This window comes from Schistocerca piceifrons, chromosome X, assembly GCF_021461385.2.
Source record: "Schistocerca piceifrons isolate TAMUIC-IGC-003096 chromosome X, iqSchPice1.1, whole genome shotgun sequence".
Taxonomy (NCBI): domain Eukaryota; kingdom Metazoa; phylum Arthropoda; class Insecta; order Orthoptera; family Acrididae; genus Schistocerca; species Schistocerca piceifrons.
This window is the reverse complement of record NC_060149.1, coordinates 441068138-441091182: the sequence shown is the minus strand read 5'-3', so window position 1 is coordinate 441091182 and position 23045 is coordinate 441068138. Positions and strand designations below refer to the sequence as shown.

Genomic DNA, 23045 nt, shown 5'->3' with positions numbered 1-23045 from the left:
GGTGTGCTCCCTCCCCCCCTCCCAACTTGGATTTTAAATGTAGTTGTTCTTCATGTAGGAGTTAGTTGAGAAATGTTAATATTATTTTTCAATGCAAATTCGTATTGCATTGAAGAATATTAACTTCGAATCTCACACCAGTGATGACATATCTTACTGCATATTTATCACACAAATTGCAGAAACAAATTGTCTGGAAGGAGAGTGATGAGGAAGGCACATTATTATATCAATTATGAAGTGCACAGAATGCAATACCTCATCTATATCAAGGATAGAAAGTCTAGTATCTCACAGCAGCAGTGCACTTTCTTGTACATAATCAACTAAACAACTAATAGTACTGAAATTGTGTGAACACCACCTAGATACTTTTCACAGGACTAGAGCAGATAAAACACATGGAAGTATTGAAGGACAGACAGTATTTACAAAGATTTATGACAGTCCATGCACATTGCATAATGTAAACATTTCAGATATGGAGTCCTGTAGGAAACCCACCCCTAGTGTACATTTTCTTCAAAAATACTGCCTGAAAACACTCGTGCCTTCATATGGCTTGACTGGTATCCCACTTCAAACATGTTTGTTATGCAACTTTTTTTTACATTTCTGAGTGACTGTCTTGTCAGTGCTCGTTCACACTCCTGAATATGCTCTATGCAACACTTGGGTTCATCCAGCTAGATTAACAGATAATTTCACTCCATTGTCAGTTATGTTGTAATCTGGACTGACAATCAATGGTTTCAATACATTATATGCATACATGTCAATATTTTTATCATAACAGTGGACTGGACTTGTTCAGCTATATGAAATCTTTGGTTAACCATCACAAACTGTTTAGTTAGACTTATATGCTGTTATTTATTTGTGAGATGAATTCTTCTCACAATGACTTTTTGGTTATGTTCATTTCCCTCTGTTTATAACTATTGCAATATCCCTTCAGTAACTATACTGCAGTGTTTATCAGACATTATCTAAATACCATTCTGTTTCAGAATCTTGCACTGAATGAAACAGAAAGCAACTTATATTTCCTTATTCAATTTACCTCGTGGGTTGCTGCCCTCATGTCTTCTGGATGTGTCCTCTTTTCTTCTACAGAAGATGAGAGGGGACCAGAATGCTCATCTGTGACAGGATACTCTGGTGACCAACCATCAAGGAAAACAGGATGGTATGGTGCTACATAACTCTTCCACTGATTACTGCAATGAAATATCATTCGTCATTACCTTCTTGAATGGATATTTGTAACTGTATGACTGTCTCTTACGTAGCTAAGCTAACTGGTTACAACAAAAATTATTTTAAATGACCACATTATTGAACTGTTACTGTGTGTTAAAATCCACTGTTTTCTCTGGAGAATGTCACAAGCATGTATGGCATAAGGAAGAATAAAAAGCCCCAAAACCTGAAATTTCCCCATGTGCATAGTATAGGAACAGAAAGAAGGAAATAAAAATGTAGTACATTTTATGATTATACGGAGGAAGATTACTGCAGAAAGAGAAGTGTGGAGAAAGAATTTAGTAAATACAGCCAGAGTGCTTTACAAGCAATTCTTTATTTATGAAATGAACACAAAATATAACATTGCAATCAAACTAAAATACAGCCAGAAAAGGATATTAAAAACCATTAATTTCATCTCAAATTATTTCTAATCATCATCACAGTGCAAAAACAATACTGCCCATTCAATTCCATAAATATGCCAATCTACATCTATTACTTGTCTGAGAGCACACACATGCACATGTATGTCCTAATGCTCATACGCATGCGTACACACACACACACACACACACACACACACACACACATATGTGTGTGTGTGTGTGCCCCCCCCCCCCCCCCCCACACACACACACACTAACACACCCACCAGAAACATGTTCATTTCATTACGAAGTCCATCATCTCTGCTTCTAATACGTCTACTTGTTATGCAGCACTTTTCCTTAAGGATGAGTCTTGTCTTCTCAGTCACAGTTCATTTTCATTACAGAATGAAGAAAACTGAAAGTACTTTATTCATATTTATTTACTGTAATAGGAAAAATGTTCTATTCAGAGTAAAAGCCACAAAAATCTTTAAAAAATGAGCTTCATCTACATTTTTTATTTCTTCTGATGGCAGTTCCACAGTCTGTAGTGCACCAAATGATATTCAGGACAGTATGTGATCTGAAATCCATACCTACAGAATATTTATGAATTAATTTGATAGACAAAGCTTTTTTTTGTTTTGTATTTCCTGAAAACATAATTTCATTTGATTAACAAAGTTGCATGTTTGGGCACATATCATCATTTCTGGATTCCCAACATTCGGATGTACTACCAACAGTTATTATAACAGTTCCTCAAACAAAATTGGAGTAATTTTCTAGCTAACCCACTGTTTTCATTTAGTCAAACAAGAGAAACTATGTTTTAATCATGTATTGTCCACTTATTTGCCTAAACTGTTTGAATCATCATGAATTACTCTAAACAACTGTTGCCTTGTCTGCCAACTGATGAACTTTCTTGCATCATTCTCCACACATACTGTGACAGTACATAGCTCAAAAATACCTATGGCACCAAAAAAATATTATGCACATAACAAACATAAGTAAATAACTAGCATATGTGTGGTATTAGTGTTGATAGAAGCCATCAATAATTCTTTATGGTTATATATGTAAAACGAGACAATGGAGTTACAACCAAAATAGAAATTCGATGTACCTTTTACAATATAATTGTATTTCTACAAAACCAAACTTAGACAATAAAAACTCAAACTCCCAAAGACTATTACTGACATTTCACATAAGTGGTATGACCAAACGTAATACACATGTTTATGAATGTTAGAAACCCATTTTCCCAGTCACTCACCCATTAACTACTAATTTTGCACCTGCGTCAATTATTTTTGTGATGTGTGCATCAGCATCTACACTTAAAGTACATGAACCAATGACTAATATAAGATGAAGGATAAGCTTAACAGAGATTTAGTTGGTTAAGGTCCATTTAAAGATGTGTTACAGGTATTTTTCTGTAAAGCAGTATTAGTTATGGCAAGAATGGAGTGTTATAAGTTGAAAATATTCGAAGTGTTCATATACTTGATAAATTTGAAACCTTGTATTCAGAAAATCTTTGTACAAAACTAGCATACGTATATTATAATGGCGCAGAGTTTACAAAACCTTACACTTCAGCAATCAGACTCTTCTTGTTCATACCTTGGTATACGCCAGGCATCTCCCAGTGAATGCCACAGTTCAGTTTCCTTGCTTGTAACACAGTTCATTAAAAGATTAACAGCTTCTTGTGTAAGTAGGGGAGACACCACCTTTGCTGGTAAGTTGGGTCCATAATGTGTGTCATGTGATGCATCCACAATTAATGCCAAGGGAGTGAACAGAAAGTGAACTAGCTCTGGAGCATTGGGGTCATGTATGTGCGTTTTCAGTTTAGCCTGTTAAAAAAGAAAAGAAGCTCAAAAAACATAGTTTAATAAATTTTTGTATTTAAATGAAATAACAACAATTTATTAGCATTTGACCTATTAATCTTCAGTTACTATTAACATTGCAACAAAAGAATGTTTAAAGTTAAATTACACCAAAAACAATATTTCAATCTCATAACAAGTTACACTTCTAAAATGAACAAATTTAAAAATCTGCAGGTAGAAAATAACACTATTATTTGCCATGCATCTGAAGCATTTGAAATTGTTTTAGATAAGTTGCTACAATTTATCTCATAGGTGGACGAAAACACCACAACAAACCATTTCATAACTTGCACAACATATCCACACAACCATACCACCAACAACCAATTTCAGGCTTGTGCAGGGCAACAGATTGGATGATTGACTGATCTGGACTTGTAACATTAGCCAGCATGAATCCTGGTAATGCAAGTAGCTGAAAGCAACAGGAATCTATGTTCATTTAATTTCCCAAGGACATATAGTTCTACTGTGTGGCTTAATGATGGTGACATCCCCCTCAGTAAAATATTTTGGGGATAAAATAGTTGCCCATTTGAATCTACAGGCAGATATGACTCAGTACGATGTTGCCATCAAGAGAAACATAACTGGTGTTCTATAGTTTACAGCATGAAATGTTGGACCTCTTAATTCGGCACATAGTTTAAGGACTTTAAAAAGGGTAATGGAGAGGCTAGAGTTAGATATAGTGGGAATTAATGAAGTGCAGTAGCAGGAATAACAGGGCTACTCATCAGGTCAGTACAGGATGATCAACACAAAATCAAATAGGTGTAATGCAGAAGTATGTCTAATAAAGAATAAGACAATCCAGGATGAAATAACGACAATATTATGAAAGGATAGACTGCTACTCACCACATAACTGAGAAGTTGAATCACACACAGGCATAACGAAAAGCCTGCTAAACAAGTCAACTTTCAGCCAAAAGGCCTTCTTCTGAATTAGACAACATACACACACACACACACACACACACACACACACACACACACACACTGGCGCGCGCGCACGACCACTGTCTCTGGCTGCCATTGCTGGCTGCAGTTACTTGCAGTCTGTCCTCAGCAGCCAGTGGTCATGTGTGCGAGCTGCATTTACACCTATCACAGTAGTACACATGTATATGCCTTCTAGCTCTGCAGAATATGAAGAGATTATGTGATGAGGTAAAAAGAATTATTCATATAGGTAAGGAATATGAAAAGTTAATTGTGGTGGGAGCTTGGAATTTGATTCCCCTCGATCAGTTCTTTGTTTCAGAATTCAAAATTCCCTTATACTTCATATATTAACCCAATGAGACATATCAATGGATCAATTAATATAACTGTACATGCATCCGACAAGGTCTCTTGGTGTGGTGTGGAGTGATATATCTGTCAGCCCCATGTAATGTGGGTGAACAACAGCAGCAGATTTAAAGACTGCCTTAGTCTGTCTTGGCCTCATTTGTCTCAGCTCGTCAGTGTGTACTACATACTCTCCGGTGGACTTAATTTTCGACAGTATTCAACTTGGCTATCTTCTGGACACTGATTTGGACTCTGTTATTCCTGGCCATCAATAGTTGGCTTGCACACAGAGATGTTTATTTTCATAATGTGGTGCAGTCTCCGTTCTCCATTCAACAGCATATTGTGCCTACGTTGAGTGAACTGATTGCATGTGTGTGCACCAAGAGTCTGAATTAGACTTCCTTCCCAGCATTACAAAATTGCAATGTTCTCCAGCATTAATGTTGAGTTGTCCAGTAATTCTCCAGAGCATTCTAATTGCAAAGAAGCACTGACTTCTACAAGTATTTTTTCTGTCTGATCCATAGGATTTAATTGTACTTAATTGGTGTTCAACAAGAATCAGGCATACAACACATATACAGGCAGAAAAAGTCAAAACTGCAGAATATCTAAGGATGTGTGTCAAGAGCAATTTAATGTTGAATCCCAACATAAAAGTAAGGGAAAGAAAGGTAAAGTATTGTCTAAGATTCATGGCAAGAATATTAAAGAAATGTCATTCATTCATGAAAGAGGTAGCTTATAAAACCACGGTTTAACTGTTTCTTAAGAACTTCTTTCTACTCTTAAATCCTTACCGGTATGATTAAAAAATGGATACAGGGAAGATTAAGACAAGAGCAGCATGTTCGCTCCCTGGTTCATTTAATTAGTGTGAGAACATCAAAAAGATGTTGGTATACATTACAAGACAGTGTGCACCATGGAAAGGCTTACTGTGACAATTCTGAGAATCCAACTGCAAACAGATTTCATGCAAAATACAGCTTCTTCCCACATATAACCTATGAAATGATTTGGATATTTAATGTCTCTGTTATCATAAAACTGGTCTTGGGTGATACTACATGTCTGTGAGGTTTGTACAGGTAAAATATGTTAGTCATACAAAAGTGTGACTGTGCACAGGACAATAAATGTGATAAAACAAATGGAAATCTGAAACTACAGAATAAAAAAGGATTAAAAATAATACTGTCTAAATGTCAAATACATATAGTTTTACTAGAGAGCTGCCCTGGTTTCGTACTGGTAGCATGAAGTACCTATGGTCAGAAAACCTGACTGGCGTAACATTAATAACTTATATACACTTATGTACACAATGTATGAAGAACACAACAGATCATGTCTTTGATTAAAATGGTGACTCATGTACATTTCAGATACTTCCTACTCTTGATTTACACAATGATCAACATTCCTGGTTCTGATTCCAATTTAAGTAGCAGTCTCAAAGAAGTCTTTAGAGGTTTCCCCTTATATGAGATCCAGGAATAAGTGTGTACTGACATCCTTCTCCACCAAACACACATGTATCAATTCAGTATCAGTTTGAAGAAGGCCACTACACTATGTAATGGAGAGCCATTTCTTACAAAACCACAAATTTATTTCGTCATTAACCCCTCTGTCATCCCACTCTGAACTCCCCCCCCCCCCCCCCATCCTCGGTATGCCCTTATCAATGAAGAACAGAAATATGAATTCAATAGCAAGGGAATTTTAATTTTTTCTATTTGTTTTACTTAAGTACAAAAGGCTCCATCCATCCATCTCTTTCTTATCACTAGATATACTTACAAGGAATATTTATGGAATGTGAAGTTCAGAACTCAAGTATCAATTACCCAAAGCTGTTCAATGCAACTCTCTAAAATTCTCGAGAAAACTCTTTGAAGTTTTCTGAGAAACTTTAATTTACTAAAGTTGTGACAATTTTCACAACTGGCTGCATGGTTCACTCAGTAACATTGGAGGATGGTAATCAATGAACAAATCTCACACACACACACACACACACACACACAGATATATATATATATATATATATATATATATATATATATATATATATATATATATATAGTTATAATAGAGGGAAACATTCCACGTAGGAAATATATATCTAAAAACAAAGATGATGTGACTTACCAAATGAAAGTGCTGGCAGGTCGACAGACACACAAACAAACACAAACATACACACAAAATTCAAGCTTTCGCAACAAACTGTAGCCTCATCAGGAAAGAGGGAAGGAGAGGGAAAGACGAAAGGATGTGGCAACAGTTTGTTGCGAAAGCTTGAATTTTGTGTGTATGTTTGTGTTTGTTTGTGTGTCTGTCGACCTGCCAGCACTTTCATTTGGTAAGTCACATCATCTTTGTTTTTAGATATATATTTCCTACGTGGAATGTTTCCCTCTATTATAACCATATATATATAAAATAGAGGGAAACATTCCACGTGGGAAAAATATATCTAAAAACAAAGATGATGTGACTTACGGAACGAAAGTGCTGGCAGGTCGATAGACACACAAACAAACACAAACATACACACAAAATTCAAGCTTTCGCAACAAACTGTTGCCTCATCAGGAAAGAGGGAAGGAGAGTGAAAGACGAAAGGATGTGTGTCTGCTTGTGTCTGTATATGTGTGGATGGATATGTGTGTGTGTGCGAGTGTATACCCGTCCTTTTTCCCCCTAAGGTAAGTCTTTCCGCTCCCGGGATTGGAATGACTCCTTACCCTCTCCCTTAAAACCCACATCCTTTCGTCTTTCCCTCTCCTTCACTCTTTCCTGATGAGGCAACAGTTTGTTGCGAAAGTTTGAATTTTGTGTGTATGTTTGTGTTTGTTTGTGTGTCTATCGACCTGCCAACGCTTTCGTTTGGTAAGTCACATCATCTTTGTTTTTTATATATATATATATATATATATATATATATATATATATATATATATATATATATATATATATATATATAACTTCAAATACTTACATCATATAAATATAAAATTCAGCAACTATACAATGATTAACACACAATTGACCATCATTTTTATGAAAAACACACACCTTCTTGTTTTTAATTACATGCAGTACACAAAATTCCAGTTTTCATTGCAAATACAAAATCGTAATTACCAATAGTAGAGCACTTGCCTGCGAAAGGCAAAGGTCCCGAGTTCGAGTCTCGGTCTGGCACACAGTTTTAATCTGCCAGGAAGTTTCATAATTACCAATATTTTATAAAGATTGTCAATAATGATTTTTTATTTTTAAAAGAAACATTACAAATTTATTAACACTCTGTTTATAAAATATCAAAAATTAAGAATTTACATTTGCCATGGAAACTGGAATTTTGCACGTGATATGCAATTAGAAATGAAAAGATGTGAATTTTTCATTAAAAAATGATGATTACATGTGTGTTAATTAGCTCATGTTTGATGAACTTTATATTTAAATGATCTAAGTATTGTACGTGAATGAAAAGATAAAACAAGAAAAAGACTACAGTTGGTTTTGAATCAGTGATCCATAGTGTGATACTGTCCAAAGAGTGAAGTCCCATAGGAATGTTGGTACCTCATGATGAAATCACAAGCTAAAGACAGTTGCTGTCAGATGCAGCAACAAATGACAGACATTGACCAAGACACGTCCTTAACAGGTTCCATACATTACCGCTGCTGTAAATCTACTTATATCAGAGCACAGTGCCATTTGCCCCACTCTTTGATAGTCCTATTTGACAGCAGCATCACTGCAGTTCAGATGCAGCAGCAAGCTAGTGTCATCAGTCAGAACTGTATACCAAAGTTAATAGCTTAATGTACAGGGATGTGTGCTGTCATTCAGTACCTTTCAAAGAAGTAAACAATTATCGTTTTCTTCTGTGACGATGCTAATATATACTGTTACTCATGTGGACACAGATTTCATCCAAGTTAAATATTCATATATTACAGAGTTTTACTACAATTAACTAATATTTTTTTTTATATATATGTGCTATAGTAATAGCTCAAGCTCCTTCAGAAGTAAAACTATCAAAGTATCATCTAGGCTTGCTACAACACATACAAGATACTGATTATCAGCCTCCAGGATACTGACTGAGTCACATGGCCAGTTGTGAAAATTGGCATAACTACAGTGAATTAAAGCTCCTTAGAAAACTTCAAAATCAATTTTCTTGGGAATTTTTGAGATCTGCATCAAACTACCTTTGGTGAGTGATATTTGAGTTCTGGACTTCATGTATCATAAACACATACATTTTAAAAAACTCCTAATGCCAGTTAGCTTCCTTGTAAGTTAAAAAAAGTGTGGTAGTTTTATTCTTGTCTAATTTTAGAATGTAGCTTTTCTATCCTTTCCCATCTTCCAACTTCCAGTTCTCAGTATCTTTATTACAAATATTTCTATTAATGTATGTGAAAAATATACATTACACAGCAGTATTAGTAAAAATCAGTATCACCAGTCCAATTGAATACAAAGCTAGACTGATGGCTACAAGAAGTCTATCATCAATCTCAAAATGTATCTATTTTATCTGGTGAACTGATACTGTGCTTGACGATTATTGGTGGAATTTTGCAAACAGATCGGAATTCTTTAAGAGCAGCTAAGACAGAAGTGGTGAATATGTAAAAAGGAAAATCAGCAAACAGTCATGCAATTTGAGAAGTTATTTTATTTTATTTTCACAACCAGTTTTGGCAATTCAATACGCTATCTTCGGGCCCCGTATGCATCTTATGTACAGACACTCAAAAGGATGATACTGGCATACTGGAGCCATCAGTATCTGGAAATCATGAATTTGTATTCAAGATCTTCCTTCGAAGACTTAATAAGTCTTCAAAGAAAGCACTTGAAGTGATGTAGAAATCTTAAGCTAATACTTTCATAAATTGAGGTTACAACCTAACTCAAATGAAAGAGAAGATGCATGTTTTCATTTGTCCAACAGATTGGCACACAAAGCCCTCATATCTATTTTGAGCAAGACAAAGTTTGTCACAACGTGCATCCAAAATAACTTGGGGTCATGTTAGTATATTTTCTTTTAAGGAGCACTTGACATGAATATCTGCTAAGCTTGAAAGCAGAAATAGCATTCTTGTGTCACCAGACACTCTTCAAGTCTTGGCACTCAGACTGGTAAACTCTGTAGCGGAGTACTGTGCATCTGTCTGGCTTAATAGTCCATATGTGAAAAACATAGATGTGCAACTTAATGTATCCATGCATGTAGTTAGTGGGTCAATACAACCTACTCCCATTTACTGGTTGCCTATCTTGAGTCACATTCCACCTCCTGATATCTGACAGAAGAGTGCACTATTAAATGAATACCAAAAGATGTTGATAACCCCAACCTTTCAATACTGAATGATGTAGTCCCACTGGAGGGAAAAAATGTTATGATCAAGACATCCCACTCTTATGACAGCCAGGATTCTTACTGAAAATGAATCAATAGCATCCATGGACAAAATGCTGTTGGCAACAAAACTGTCCTCCACAGTGCCTGAAACTGTCTGCATCTAGGAGGAGCCACCCCAAGATTCAACCAGCTTAGGATGATTTGGACTACTCTGAAACACATCACAATGGGCAGAGGAAGATATGCAGACACTCTCCAAAAATAAGGCAAATCTTCATCACCATCTTGTGACTGTGGTGATGAACGACAGACAGTTGCTCATGTTTCAACATGTCCCACAGGTACCTACAACGGTCTTTTCAAAGATTTCTTGACCGTGATAAGAGGTGTGATAAACTATACAGGGTGATCAAAAATTCCCATAACACACTTCTACAACTTGTACAGGGGGGGTGAGTACATAATATTTTGAATAGGAAACGATGTCCGGAGGCATCATCCAACAATGCTACAGAATGTCGAAGTTGTGGGTGCCAGCATCTGTAAATGTATGTATATACAGGGTTATACTATGATGATGTTACAAACTTTCTAGAATGATGGAGAAGGATAAATGTATAAATTTCAGTTAATGGTCCTTGACCCAGAAACGAATGAGTCGAAATTTATAATTGAAAGCCGTCCTGATAACTCTCACAGTAGAATACATGTACTGGTACTGTTGTTACAAAGATTATAGGGTAGGCAACTTTCAGAGGGGGTAGTACAGACCAAAACAAGGAAAAAATGTCCAATAAATATGGGCTCTAAAATGCATACCTGAGGAGCTATGAACACTTGTTCACCTTCAAAACTGTGAAACACACCTCCTCTCTTGAACAAATGCTCATAGCTCTTAAGGTATGTGTGATTTCCCAATTCAAAATATTATGTAATCACTCCCTTCTACAAGTCCTAGAACTTTGTATAAAAGATCTTGATATTTACCTACAGCTATTGTCTTTTGTGTTATATTATGCTGGAGAGTTGTAGTGAAGTGCTGATATACATTAATTTATTTATCTTTGTATAAAAACTAGTAATGTATGCTATACAATAAATAAATGAAATACATCAAGTATGTCAGAGGTGGTCTTTCCTCATAATAACTGTTAACTAACACATGTACAACTGTAAAATACAGCTACACACTACTCCAGTTTTAAAGGATGATACATGTATTACAAATGTCTTACATAGCTATTGCTCATCTTTTCAATATATCTGTTCCAAGTACACTATCTGATCAAAAGTATCCTGACACCTATTAGTAGGCATTAATAGGGTGTTCCACCTTCACCTTTATGATGGCTTGAACTCTCTTGGCTGGGGACAAATTCAATGAGGTATCTGAATGACTGTGGAGGAATGGATGTCGATTCCACCTCAAGAGCTAAAACCAGAGAAGGTAGTAATGCTGAAAACTAGGCCTGTAGTGTAATCAGTGTTCTAACTCATCTCAAAAGTGTTCCACTGGGCTCAGATTGGGAATCTGGGCAGGCCAGTCCACTCCAGGAATGTTATTGTCCACCTCACACATGCTGCTTTATGACAAGGTGCACTGCCACGTTCATACAAACAATTGTCATCTCTGAACAGCTCCTCTACTGTACACAGTACACTGCCAGTCACAGTCTGGCTCTAGTGCTCAGAGGCAGCAGCCATGTGAATGTAAGTTGTTGTTGTTGTTGTGTGAATGCGTAAGAGAAAGGACTTTGTCTGAAAGCTTGAATATTCCTACTTTTTTTATGTGGTGAGTGGTGAGTGGTAGTCTATCCTTTCTGTATTGTTGTTTTTAAATAAAACGAGTTTGTCAGGTTAAGAACATTGTTAGTAAGAGTATTTACTAGCATTTTAAAAAAATATACTACTCACCAACAAATTAAAGGAAAGCTTGAATTTCTGAAATATATCTACAAATTCTGCTTCTGGTGGAGGCTTTGCCCTCATTGTCAGCATACCATCACCCAGATCTTTCTTCTTTGACTTGCGAGTCCTGTTGTTTACAGAGAAATGAAATAAATAGTGTATTTGCATTATGTGAGTAGAATGTGCAATTACCACTGATCAGTACAGCTGAAATTATTTTGTTATTAAAGAATAGTGCTCATTCCAATTTTATATACGATAAATGTAGAAAATGTGTATGACATTATCAAATGACAGTTATTTTACATCTAAAAGACACAATTTTAAAATATATTATAATGCCATCAATCTCTGGAAGCCTACAGTTGAGTGGGTGCATTAATGTGGCCCAGGAAGAGGGAGTGGAGGCAAAATGAGAATATAGCACTAAAAATAATGCAAGCAGCAAGATATTTTCCCACTTTTAGTGGAGACATGGACATGGATCATTCATAACTGGTATTATTGGTTAAAGAAAGACATGGCAAATAGGGTTAGATATAAAATGACATCTGATCATGGCACACAAAAGAATCTTTGAGAATACTCAAGGCATTCAAACATCTTATATGTATCATTGCTTCACTACTAGTTCCTATAATAGGATAAATGTCAAATACAAAGAAGCAGCGACTAAAAGCAGACCTACACGTCATTTCTGTCACAGAACACTGTTATCTCACCACCTTTAGTAATAACACACATACATAAGAATACAAATAACACACTTTATTCACTGAAACCCACTCTTCAGTATTACGATTCAATAGCAACTAACAATTATGTGCCATACAGTCACCTCTAGAGGTCGCAAAGAGAAATTATGTATGTGTAGTCTCATAACTGTTGTAAATCTCAAATGTTATTATGCACAATAAATATGATTATGTGTTGAGTAATGCATGAATTCACAAAATGGTAATACAATATAATACACAGTCAGATTTAGTTTTCTCAGGTATAATGTATGCGCATTTACCTGCGCCTGCGCTCCAGTTCTCGTGAGGCAGCAGCTGCATGTTGAAGCCTTGCAATAAATTTTTCAATATCATCAAAACAGTGATTAAGTATTGTAACATCACGTTCATACTTTTCACTTGATGTTGAACTTGAATCATCATTCAGCGGCATATCATCACGTTGAGGATACATCCCTGATGCTAATTCTGCATGTGGGACACCACGTGATTCTGATTCTGAAAAATTAAATATTCTAACTGAACCCATTACTACATTAACGTGGAGTGTTGCTTTTTAGATTTAAATCATAACACTTGTCAATAGTAAGCAAGCAATTTCTGACACAATATCTCATACCAATTCTAAATCTCTCCTATTTGGATGTAAACACATAATACACATAATAATTAATCAATCCTGCATTTCAGTAAATTCAGTGGGTGAAAGAGCACACTAAGAAACTAGGCATAATATAAGATTCACAACTTAATCATTAAAATTGTATCTAACATCTTTATTGACTGATTATCTTCAACTGCTTTCCAGAGCAAAGTCCATGTCTTAAAATTAGATATATTATTAGAAAGTCACCTGGAAAAATATCTGCAACCAAACTAGTATACACTCTGGAACAAACTACAACATAATTAGTGACACATTAATGCCAGACAAGGACCAGGAAATCAATTATTAGACTACTGAAGAAATTATAGTACTTTAAATAAACAGGAAAGAGGATAAAATGAATCTTACATCTCTTGAGAAATCTTGTTAAGTTTATTAAGATTTACTGAAGGAAGAATAACATCATTGTTAACATTTAAATCTGTTTTTTTACAATCATGATCCAAGCTTGTGCTCCATTCCTAATCTACATCTATGCCTACATACATACTCCACAAGCCACCGTACCTTGCGTGGCGGTGGGTACCTTATACAACTACTAGTGATTTCCTTTCCTGTTCCACTCACAAACGGAGCAAGGGAAAATCAACAGTCAGTATGACTGCATATTAGCCCTAATTTCTCCTATATTGTCTTCAAGGTCCTTACAAAAATGTATGTTGGCCACAGTAGAATGATTCTGCAGTCAGCTTCAAATGCCAGGTTTCAAGATTTTCTCAACAGTGTTTTGCAAAAAGAAATCTTCCCTCCAGGGCTTCCCATTTGTGTTCACAAAGCATCTCCATCATACCTGCAAGCTGATCAAACCTACTGGTAACAAATCTAGCAGCATTTCTTTGAATTTTTTCAATATCTTCCTTTAATCTGGCCTGGTGGGCATCTCACACACTCAAGCAGTATTCAAGAATGGATTGCACCAGTGTTCTACACACTGTCCCCTTTATAGATGAGCTACATTTTCCTAAAAGTCTCCCAATAAATCAAAGTTGATCATTTGCCTTCTCTACCACCATCTTTACATGCTCGTTCCATTTCATATCGCCCTGCAACATTATGATTACATACTGTATTTAATCAATGCTACTGTGTCAAGCAGTACACTACTAATGCTGTATTCAAACATTACAAGACTGTTTTTCCACCTCATCTGCATAAACTTTTTTAACATTTAGAGCAAGTTGCCATTGATCATACCAACTAAAAATTTTATCTTCAGTCATTTTGAACCTCCTGCAGTCACTCAATGACAATAACTTCACATACACAACATCATCAGCAAACAGCCAAAGACTGCTGCTCTCCCTGTCCATCATATCATTTATGTATATAGACAATAAGAGCAGTCCTATCTCATTTTCGTGGAGCACTCCTGATGATACTCTTGTCTCTAACGAACACTTGCCGTTGAGGACATTATACTGAGTTCTATTACTTAAGAAGTCTTACAGCCACTCATGTATCTGGGAACCTATTCCATATGCTCATACCTTCATTAACAGTCTGCAATGGGGCACTGTGTCAAATGCTTTCTGGAAATCTAGGAGTATGGAGTCTGCCAGTTGTCCATCCATGATTCACGGTATATCATGCAAGAAAAGGGCACCCTGAGTTTCACATGAATGATGCTTTCTACATCTGTGCTGATCTGTGGACTGAAGCATTTCTGTCTTCAAGAAATTTATTATACTGAAACTCACAATATGCTCAAGAGTTCTGCAGCAAACTGATTTTCAGGATACTGGTCTGTAATTATGCAGGCCTATTATTTTCCCTTCTTATAGATAGAAGTCACTTGCACGTTTTACCAGTCACTTGGGACTTTGTGCTTGGAGAGAGATATGCAATAAATTCAAGCTAAGTAGGGGGCCAATGCTACAGTGTACTCTCCAAAGTGGTATTCCATCTGGAACTGGCAACTTACTTCTTTTTAACTCTCAGTTGCTTCTTTACACCAGGGATGCCTATTACTATGTCTTCCATACAGGAGTCTGTGTGACAGTCAAATAGTGGGATGTTTGTATGATCCTTCTATGTGAATGATTTCTTAAATCCAAAATTTAAGAATCCAGCTTTCCTTTTGCATTCTTCTATGTCCACACCATACTACTCAACAAGTGAATAGGTGGAATCCTTCGACCCGCTTGGCAATTTTATGCAAAACAAGAATTTTCTCAGGTTCTCAACAAGCTCTTTCACAAAGCTATGATGGTGGAAGTTATATGCTTCATGCATTGATCTTCTTACAGACATACAAATTTCTAACTAACTTCTGCCTATCAACATTAGCATGTTCTTTTTTGAACTGAGACTGCAATAACCTCTGCTTCCTCAGCATGTTTCAAATTTGGTTATTAACCCACAGTGGGTCATTTCTGTCATTAATCCATTTACTCGGCACATATTTACCCATAGCGCAATTTACAATCAGTTTAAACTTTGTCCATAATTCTTTAATTGGTACAAAATTATGTCCGTTCATTGCCTGTCAGACACTAACAACTGCTTATTTGCTCTATCCAGCATAAATGCTCTCCTAGCCTTCGTGATAGATTTATTAACTTTAGGAACCGTCATTGCTACGATAACATCATGATCATTAATCCCTGTCTCTACATTCATACTCTTGATAAGTACAGGCCTGTTTGTAGCTACATGGTCTAAAATATTTCTATTGCACGTGGGTTGTGTAACTAGCTGTTCAAGAAATTTTTTGGAAAATGTATTCAAAAGTACTCCACAAAACTGTCTGTTGTTATCACCTGCAATGAATTCATAGAAATCTCAGTCTACACTCAGTAGCTTAAAGCCACTTCCAACTAATTTTGCATGATCTGGGTACTTCCACACTACTGAGAATAGACTTTCTTTGAAAGATTCTACAACTGTTATGGTGGAATCGGGTGGCTGACAAAAAACTTGAGTTTGCTTAGGTCTATTACTCACATCCAAATAACTTCAAAGTCAGACTCAATTTCAACCATGACAGAAACATTATTTTTGTCGACAGCAATAAACACTCACTTTCAATGGCATCCAGTCAGTCCTTTTGATAAATGTTCCATACCTCGCTAAATATTTCAGAGTTTTCTACCTCGGATTTAAGCCAGATTTGAGTTCCAAGAATAATTTGAGCATGACAACTTTTCTGGAGGGCAGTTAAGTTCAGGAACTTTGTTATGAGTAGTTCAAAAATTTACTGTTAAAATTTTGAGAATCTAAGTGTCTTTACCTTGTACACAGTCTGATTTTGCTCTCTGCATATTGACTAATGAATGTTCATCAGAGAACCTCAAACGACTGCTTAGATTAAAAAAACCTCATGTGCACTCCACAAGTACTCTGCTATCTGAGTAGCTGCATTCTTTGTGTGCTGCACACCTGACCTATCAAGGGGAGTCCTACAATTCTCCACCACATAATGAAGATCTAGAAATCTGCAGCCAAAATCAATGGAGCCTTTGGTTGAGAAGGCAACGGCCGTGCTGCAATGGATACACCGGTTCCTGTGAGATCACCGAAGTTAAGCGCTGTCGGGCGTGGTCGGCACTTGGATGGGTGACCATCCAGCCGCCATGTGCTGTTGTCATTTTTCGGGGTGCACTCAGCCTCGTGATGCCAATTGAGGAGCTACTTGACCGAATAGTAGTGGCTCCGGTCAAAGAAAACCATCACAACGACTGGGAGAGCGGTGTGCTGACCACACGCCCCTCCTCTCCGCAACCTCATCTGAGGATGATACGGCAGTCAGATGGTCCCGGTGGGCCACATGTGGCCAGAAGACGGAGTGAGTGAGTGCTTTGGTTGAAAACCCCCTCCCCTCCCTCGGCTCCAAACCAAAGGACATCAATCAGATCTAGGAACAATGCTGCAAATTGTGAGCTCTACTTGCACTCTGCATGCAAGGCCAGTTCCTCCAACCCATACAAACTGAAAATGGCCTCAGAACCTAAGCAACAGATGTCACTGGTGCCAACATGAGCCACAACCTGCAGCCAACTGCATCTCGCACACTCTGTAGCTGCAGGAAGGGCCTCCTCCACATCTTGGATGATCCCTCCCAGCAGACATACACAGTGCACTTTGGTTTTCTTTCCAACCCTGGATGTTATTTTCCTAAAGGGACTCCTTAATGCACCTAATAGTAAACTTCTATCCCAGTTCAGACCCTGTTGAATCAATTGACACCTGTCCACTCAAAAGGTGAATGGATGACACCAGACGCGCAGTCTCCACATTGAGTTTCCGCCTTGGGCGACACGAACGCACTACAAATTGCCACTCAACCTGCGGAAAGTGTGGATCCCTGTGCCAGATACATTGGAAGTTGCATTGGCAGCAGAGCATGAAGGCAAAACAAGTTGCACTTGAGGTGTGCCATGTGATGCGCCAGATGCTCCATCAACCCAAGGCAGCAACCTGTGGATGGCTGAACATCTCCATCTTCAGCTGCTTGTGAACTGCAGCCAGCTCTTCCTGTGACCACGACCATGTCCATGTCCATGTCCACGTCCACGTCCACATCAACACACACACACGCACACGCACACGCACACGCACACGCACACGCACACGCACACGCACACGCACACGCACACACACACGCACACACAATATTCATCCAACTACTACCAATTTAAGAATTAAACAATAAAAACAAGAAAAATTAAATATGCAACTTGCTGCTCTTCTGGTGTCACAAATGAAGGCTGGCTGCTGACTGCTGTGATCAACAGCCATTGACCTTTCAAAACAAATAACTCATGTGCTACAGATTGTGCAAATATACACTATACAGATACTAATTTACAAGACTGCTCCCTGACCTACAAAAATGTGCAACGAATTTAAGAATTAAACTATGCATGCACACAAAAACATGCAAGGAATTTAAGGCTTAAACTACGAAAATTAGCAGAATAAGCTAAATATTTGACTTGATATTCTCTATGTGAGTCACCAATGGAGACTGGCAACTGACCAATGTCTAATGATCTTGTTGACGACAAAATGTTAAAACCTCATTTTCTTTCATTACTTTCTTCTAATAGCACAGAGCCCTGGAGTGTGTTCCAAACCTCTCCCTTCCCCTCTACCCTTCACATCTTCTGCCCCTCCCAGTCACAATCCTGATGTATTTTGACAATTATTAATTACTGATGTAGATAAGCAGTATGAAATATATTTATCAACTTTCTAGTTGCTATGGCATAAATATTTTGAGTTGTTACTTACGATGAGCTGCAGCATTGAAGACTGAAACCTGTTCTCTTACACTTATTCCATTACTTGGTGGTTCTGGAGGGGGAGTTGCTGGTGGTGGTGGAATATGGCGAGACTGCCTTCCAGGAGGTATTTTTCCAACTCGTAGCATCTTCAAATCCTCAACTAGTTCTTGGGCTGACACTGTCTGGCACTACATCAACAATCAAAAGGCACATTATTCAGAGAGATACAATGACAATTAACATTTACTAATAACGAAATATAAAATTTTTGGTAACTGAACCATATTACTCTCTTCAATGTATAAACAGAAGTACTTTGTGAACATACAGTTAAAAAACATCTAAAACAGACAATACAGATGGGACAGACATACTAGGATGACTAAATGAAGTTATTACAACACAGAAAGTGTACTGAAACCACTGAATGTCAACTCACTATTATATGAAATGAATGTGATGATATAGTGGTTATGACACAAAAGGAATAAAATTAAAACACCAAGCCAGCCATACTGACTCAGTCTTTCCATAATTTCTCAAAACCAATTTGGGCAAATGTCATGATGATCATGATCAATTCACCAACACTGCCTAATGAAGTTGCTGTTATTCTGTAGTGGATCATCGAATTCTGACTGCCCTCCCTCCCTTCCTTCCTCCCTTTATACTACTACATTGTGCTATCAGCATTCAGAACCTCTTAAAATAGCACAAGTCTTAAGAAACAAATTACATCCAACCTAAGCACATGAAAATCATGAGAAGCATATAAATATGAATAAATACTATGATTACAAAGGTGGGTACAGATCTGCTCAACATTCACCACCTATCAACTGCAATAATATTATGTCCACTGTAATTCTAGCTTTATAGGTCCTCCTTTTTTCCTGTCAACTACCTTATAAGATCTTTCAGTGTGGAGTAAAACCAGAAACTTAAAAATGTATAATTACAGCAACTAAATAGGCTGACTAAGTGAGGTGGTACAGTGTAAAAACATTGGATTCACATTTACAGGGACACCAGGTCAAACCTTTGTGCAACCATCCAGATTTAAGTTATTCGTGCTTTGTATAAATTGCTTAAGGCAAATAAACGTTAGTTCCTTTGAAAAGACCTGCCCATTTTCTTTCCCCATCTTTCTTTAAACTGACATTTTGCTCTACTTCTAATGGCTTCATCATCAATGGGACATTAAATCTTCCTTTCTACAATAAAAAGCAGCCCTTAGGAACATTTCAGGAGATGTTATATTTCATTAGTAAGTATTGTCCTTTCCTCAAGTAGACAGTCTCAAAATATTATCTTGGACAACTGTTTATCAACGTGACACAATATCTGTAAAAAATAACATTCTGTACATCTACAGATTGAAAATAAGGCACTGCTGAACAAATGTAAAGGTCTTGTTTTCTCCCATTGCAGTACAATAAAGTGGCAGTGAGCTGAAGTTTTGTATATCGTGACATTTTCCTAAAATACTAATAGAGGAAAAAAGAGTAACAAAAACTGCATAAAAGTGGTAAAATATCATTTGAAATATTCCATTAACTGCAACCTAAATGTTGCAAAGACAAAGACATTGTACTTATGCAGGATTAAAATCCCAGATAAATTAACAAAACTGTGTGGAGGAGAAGCTTATTACCTAACTGTAGAAAAATAGTTTATTTGGTTGAGAAATAAGATGTAAATGGCTATCAAAACAAAAATGAACAAACGTAAGTTTAATTATAATTATAAGTAAGTCAGGCAAATGAAGATCAAAAAGGGAAAAATAGTTTGAAGAAGAAGGCAATAAATGATAGGAAATAAAAAAATAGATAAATAAAAGTAAAAGGCACATAGTTATGGAAAATATGTTGGGCCATTTTTCTAAGTGTGACAGGACTCCAAAGGTAAGTACTGAAATATGCAGGGTCTGCACGTAAGATAACAGGGAATTTGAAAATATAGAGGTGGAACTGTCTGATGTAATGTCATGAATTAACACATTAAATAATACTAGATTTGTCATTTATAAACCCTTTATTCAATATGTACCACACCTCATCTAACAATATCATAATTTTCTGTGTTTGATTTTACTTACATTTTAAAAAAAATTTAAATACCTAAGAATCTATGAGGGGCATTCAATAAGTAAGGCAACACATTTTTCTCCTGAAAGCAGATCAGTTTCATTCAGGATTCCAGTACACCATATTATTTCCCATTCTTCTGGCTAAAAAATTGTATAATTCAATTTAATCTCCATTCAATGCAACAGATTTATATCACCTTACTTGGCGGGCCTGTAAGCCTGCAAGGTAGCACTTTACTGCTCAACACCAAAACAAACATCCAGCTGCATCGCTCGAACAGTCCATGGGTGTACTGCCGGTCCATAGTGTCCGATGGGCACAATATTTCAGTGATCAGACATGTCGCCATCATCAGGTGCACTGACGAACTGAGCTCCTGAGGGCAGGTGGCTGTATTAAATCCCCTCCCCTCGCGAGGCGTTCTCTCTGCGGTCCGCGCCCCCGCGACAGCGGTCGCTGAGACGCTCGGAGGCGTTCTCTCTGCGGTCCGCGCCCCCGCGACAGCGGTCGCTGAGACGCTGGCGTCGGCGTCTGTGGTGGCGTCGATGTAATTGCCTCATTCACCCTAGTTTCCCGTTTGTTTCCTTTGCTGAACATCTTTTTAATTAGACTAAATGCTGGTTCCCATGCCCTGCTGAGGCATTAGCCGCAATCTCGGTTGATGAGTCCGTCCCTGGAATGAATTTCGATAACATCTCTAACAATGCTGACCCAGTATTTAGATGTCTGTGCGAAGACCCTGGTATGTTGGTAGTCCATTTTGTGATTTTCAGACAGACAGTGCTCTGTGAGCGACGACTTGTTGGGGTGACCAAGTCAAGTGTGCCTCTGATGTTCTCGGCAATGATCTGCAATGGTGCGCACTGTCTGTCCAATATAAGTCATCCCACATTCACACGGAATCTGGTATATGTCAGCCTTCTGCAAACCAAGATAGTCTTTGACACTTCCCAATAATGCTCGTGTTTTATTTGGCGGGCAAAAGACAGTTCCTACTCGGTGTTTCCTCAATATTCATCCTATTTTCCCCAATAGTGCACCAGTATGTGCTATATAGGCAATGGCTATCTCTTTCTCCGTGACTTCTTCCATCTCCACACGCTGTACTGTAGTAGTGGGGCGGAGAGCGCATCTGTTTTTCCGGAATACAGTTTTGAGGTGTTCCACCTCTTGGGGAAGAACTCTCTGTGTCAGAGAAGGTGCGCACCCTGTGCAGTTTGTCAGTACACCAGACGATGGTGACATGTCTTATCACCAAAATATTGTGCCCATTGGACACTATGGACCAGCAGTACACCCGTGGACTGTTCGAGCAAGAAATATGCTAGGAGAAACTGAAGAATCACATCTTGCTGCATCAATAACCTCGCCACCATCCAAATACTGCATCCCATGGAGTACATCCTCCATTGGGCTAATAAGATGGAAGTTGGAAGGTGCGAGATCCGGGCTGTAAAGTGGATGAGGTAGAGCGATCAAATGAAGTTTTGTAAACTCCTCTCAAGTGTGCAGACTTGTGAGAGTCCTTGCGTCGTCATGCAGAATCAGAAGTTCATTTGCATTTTTGTGGTGACAAACACACTGAATGCGTTTCTTCAGTTTCTTGAGGGTAGCGCAATATATTTCAGATTTGATCATTGCACCATGAATGAGGGCAGCAAACAGAACAGCCCCTTCAGAGTCCTAAAAGCCCATCACCATGACTTTACTGGATGACAGTGCAGTTTTGAACTTTTTCTTCTTTCTTGGTGTGGCACCAATCATGGATTGCCATTTTGTTTCCTGGTTCAAAGTTATGAACCCATGTTTCATTGCCTGAGAAAATTTTCAACAAAAAATTATCACAATCAGTCTTGTAACACACAAGCAATTCTGCACAGATTGTCCTTTGTCGCTCTTTAAGGTCTTCTGTTAGGTAGCAAGGAACCCCACAAGCACACACGTTCGAGCATCCCAACTGGTGGACGAGCATGTCAGCACTACCAACAGAGATGTCCAGTTGAGCAGCTGTGTGCAGCCAGCCTGTACATGGGAGATCAGACAGGTTTCCATGATCTTGTTGCAATGATGACAGACACCTTGCCCAACAACTCACCATGCTTTAGTTCACTGCTGGGTCTCCATAGACATTTTGCAAGGCCCTGGTTTTCCACCAAAAGAAACTC

At 37.7% G+C, this 23045-nt stretch overlaps 1 protein-coding gene across 1 annotated transcript in view; it reads right to left on the bottom strand.

Moving 5' to 3' along the window:
- Window positions 1-23045, bottom strand: part of LOC124721446 (epidermal growth factor receptor kinase substrate 8-like protein 1) — a 189701-nt gene that overhangs the window by 26021 nt on the left and 140635 nt on the right. Inside the window, exons 6-10 of the mRNA XM_047246427.1 lie at window positions 18798-18978; window positions 13180-13396; window positions 12168-12288; window positions 3261-3496; window positions 1064-1220 (exon numbers count right to left, since the gene is read on the bottom strand). Coding sequence (XP_047102383.1) covers window positions 1064-1220; window positions 3261-3496; window positions 12168-12288; window positions 13180-13396; window positions 18798-18978 — 912 coding nt within the window. The remainder of the gene's footprint in view (window positions 1-1063; window positions 1221-3260; window positions 3497-12167; window positions 12289-13179; window positions 13397-18797; window positions 18979-23045) is intronic.